Raw genomic sequence first — 3,582 nt, 5'->3', positions numbered from 1 at the left:
GAGTTCCATTCAACAGCACCACCTTACTTTGAATGTTACCATCTTTGGGGTGTCAAATGGTACTTTTCTCTTTGCGTGTTTTTAAAAACTACTTCCGGGTACAGATTCATGTCATTGAGTAGTGATACTTCGAAAGTGGTGGAATTGGACATGTTTATGAGTAGCACGGCGATACCAGACTGAAAAGAAATGAACCACAAAAACCAAGATTAGGAACAAATTAATGGCATGAGTTAGATGAAAGAAAACTTGATTTTAATTTGTATGATTAGTTATTGTCAATTGACTGTAAGTGCTTTATGATACAAAAAAAACATAGCATGCAAGGTTTAAAAAAACGTAAAGTTCTGCTTCCTTTGAAGCGCAACATTAAATTTTTTTAACCGTTCGCAATAGCAAGACGACCACAATTGGAGTGCATCGAATGCATTTATTCGCAATATCAACAAACACGACAAAACCAACCGATATTTAAAACCTTGATAGTATGATATAACCTAACCTGTGTATAAATACTTTTTTCCTCCTTTAACAAAGGCAATACAAAAAAAAAAAAAAAAAAGATTTTGAGATAAAAGAGCTTACCTCTGTCTTCGAGCAATGAACGTATGCACGCAAATATGGCGATCCTTCATGAGAAACAGAAAGCACTTTGCTTCCCATTAAGCGATGCCACAAAAGAGCTCTGATCAAATTAAAGGCATGCCGCTTAGATAGACATTTAAGCATGTGCACACAAACAAGTCTTAATTTGATTGCTTACACTGTTTTATGATATTTTGTAGGATATTAATATGCCAAAGTTTTCTGTTAAATGAAACTATATATGATTGTTTCGTAGAATTAAACATTCATCTTTAGCAAATGCCTCTCACACACACATACGAACACTTACTTACCCATAATAATCTGGGTTAGGAATGAAGGTTGTGGTGTCTAGCAAACCATAGTTTCCTCCAACTAGTGCTTGTCTACAATAAACTTTGTGGTTGAAGGTTGATGTCATTCCCAGCTGGTCAAGGTACCTATAGTTATTCATTCAAATACATTGACATGTCAATGCAGATTTTGTAGAGGAAAGAAGAAAAAAAAGAGAGGCAGAAAAGAACTCAATTGATTTGCAGATTAATAGACAGACCAAAAGCCATTAACAAAAGTATTTGACACATCTTTGCCACCACTGTTATAGGCTCCACCAGATTCCCCAACCCATGGTCCTGACGACGGTTCGAATTCTTTCACTGCATCCGAGACATCTTTGAATGTTTGAGCAACTTGACTCAAATAATATGGGTCTTGAATCTTGTTGATAAGATCCTTATCATTACCTTCGTGTAGAATAATTTATATTACAAACCATTCACTAAGGCATATACACAAACAAGGTAGTGTAGTGCATGGTATTAGACAAACCCAAAAGGGAAGAATTTATACATACCAGAACCAAGGTTGTAAATGTGGTGAGTTACTCCATCAACCACACCGTGTCCAACATTCTGTAAGAAGCTATCAAACCATTCCTTACCATAGAAACCAGCAGGGCCTAGTACCTTTGGCCTTGTATTTGCATCTTGGTATAGTAGATTAACTGTTTTTCTGAGCTGAGTGATGTCTTTAGCATATTGAACACTGTCTATTCTGGCACTTACCCCATCAGCGCATAACTCATTTCCTGATAAGTAGTAAGTATATCACATGAAAAAACTTCATAAGTCATAATGCACCAAAGAAAATAAAAATTGTATGGACAAGTAATTCAAAGCTCCAATTTTTCAAAGGTTTTAGCAACCTAATTCATATGAATCTATATTGTATCCTTTCGAAATTGTGTACTCCATGAGATCTATGGCATTTGTTGGATCCCAGTCTCCTTTCCAGTTCTTCTTGTCCTCCTTGGAAGGTTTCTTTCCAGACAGAGCATTTAATCCAAAAGTGAGTTTCACCCTGCAAAAGGGGAAGAAAAAAAAATTATATAGTGACATGCATGGTCACATCAAGAAAAAGTAGGGCCAGCCCAAGGCTACATACATTAACAAAAATGTCCAGCATATAACTCTCTAATTTAAAGCAAAAAAAATTATTTATTTTAGTCTCAAATTTATATAAGTCTCACTCACGGATGAACTGAGAAAAAAGATGTTAAAATAGTACCCAGTTTTGTTGAAAAAGTGATTTATTTCATCCCATTTCTTCTTGGGAAGGCAGCCTTTGCTGAAACCAAAGAGACCATCATTTTTCTTTTGAAAAAGGGGGCATTCCCGTTGTTTCCCAAATTGGTAAATAAGCCAATCTTCGAGTGAACCTCCTAGTCTGATCCTCAAGGGATTAAATGCTGAAAAAAATTTGCCAAAAGAATTAGATCTTTAAGTGATATATAATATGGAAATGGAACATCAATTATTTCCACTTGTTGCTGTAATTTTAATCTACATCATAATATATAAACAAGTCCACGGACAAATCAAACTTCCATTTCTAACCTCTTCAAGGGAGTGAGGATGAGAATTGAAGATAAAAAAATTTAATTTAATACGAAAGCTTTTGAAGATCAAGTATCGTATCTTTCAAGCATCCCTCATTTTGCTAATAATTAACAAGCTTTCACGGTTGACTAAGACTTAGAATTAAGAAAAAGGAGCATACCCTTGACGGCATTTAAGAAAATATCATTATACAAGTCCTGCAAACATAACATTGGATGATTGGTAAGATGAAAAAATATATGCATAATGTTTGCTTGATGGTAAATGCTAAGTGTCAGATTGAGAAGTCAAACCACCAAAAAAATATATACCAGATTGAGAATGCCTGCATTTCCCCAAGGACAATCGTTGTAGTCACACTTGTTAGGAGGCCACCAATCTAGAGTCGCACAGATAAAGTTTTCATCTGTGGTAGCAATGCTTGTCACCCCTTTCACTCTAAGGTCCACATCTTTAGCTGAAGATGTGGAAAATAATAAAAGGAGAACACAACATATGGTTGTTTTCACATTCATGGTCAATGAATACTTAAGAAATTAAGAGAAGAGGGAAAAAAGCACACAAATTCTCTGCCTCTTGTCTATGCTACTTATAGAGGTATAGAGGTAGGAAATTTTTTTGTTTTGTTTTCTGTTCACCAAGCTGGTAACATATTCCACGATTCTGTATTTAACCGGTAACAACTTTTAGTTAGAGAAATAACAACTTCGATAATATATCCCATGGTGTCTGGTTGCTAACAATTTTTACTATACTGTTATTAGTTTAGATTCAGAGCATAGGAGATCTGTAACTAACTTTCCACTGTATAATTCTAATACTAAAAAGATATCTCACTAGAATCTAGATAAGCTCAACTAATCAAGTCAATACAAGTCTTGATGAGAGGACTGAGGTCTTTAAGAGATCTTTATAAAAATATATAACTATATATAAAATAAATTATTTCATTTTTAATATAAAATATATTTGCCTCATTTTAAAATTGATTAAGAATATTTTTTTTGCCTTTTACTTTTCCCCAAAAAAATTTTGTGTTATACACCGGTACTTTTGTTTATCGTGGCCCTTTGAATAACAGATGTCATAAATTTGGGTA

At 34.3% G+C, this 3,582-nt stretch overlaps 1 protein-coding gene across 1 annotated transcript in view; it reads right to left on the bottom strand.

Moving 5' to 3' along the window:
• Nucleotides 1–3,021, bottom strand: part of LOC106797823 (heparanase-like protein 2) — a 9,203-nt gene extending 6,182 nt beyond the window's left edge. Inside the window, 9 exon segments of the mRNA XM_041012203.1 lie at nt 103–179; nt 586–685; nt 900–1,025; nt 1,139–1,328; nt 1,439–1,672; nt 1,787–1,944; nt 2,152–2,332; nt 2,644–2,680; nt 2,795–3,021. Of these exon segments, the coding sequence (XP_040868137.1) occupies nt 103–179; nt 586–685; nt 900–1,025; nt 1,139–1,328; nt 1,439–1,672; nt 1,787–1,944; nt 2,152–2,332; nt 2,644–2,680; nt 2,795–2,998 (1,307 nt within the window). The 5' untranslated portion in view covers nt 2,999–3,021.
• Between the last annotated feature and the right edge of the window lie 561 nt (nt 3,022–3,582).

Source organism: Glycine max, chromosome 2 (genome assembly GCF_000004515.6).
Source record: "Glycine max cultivar Williams 82 chromosome 2, Glycine_max_v4.0, whole genome shotgun sequence".
Taxonomy (NCBI): domain Eukaryota; kingdom Viridiplantae; phylum Streptophyta; class Magnoliopsida; order Fabales; family Fabaceae; genus Glycine; species Glycine max.
This window is presented reverse-complemented; position numbering and strand designations above follow the sequence as displayed.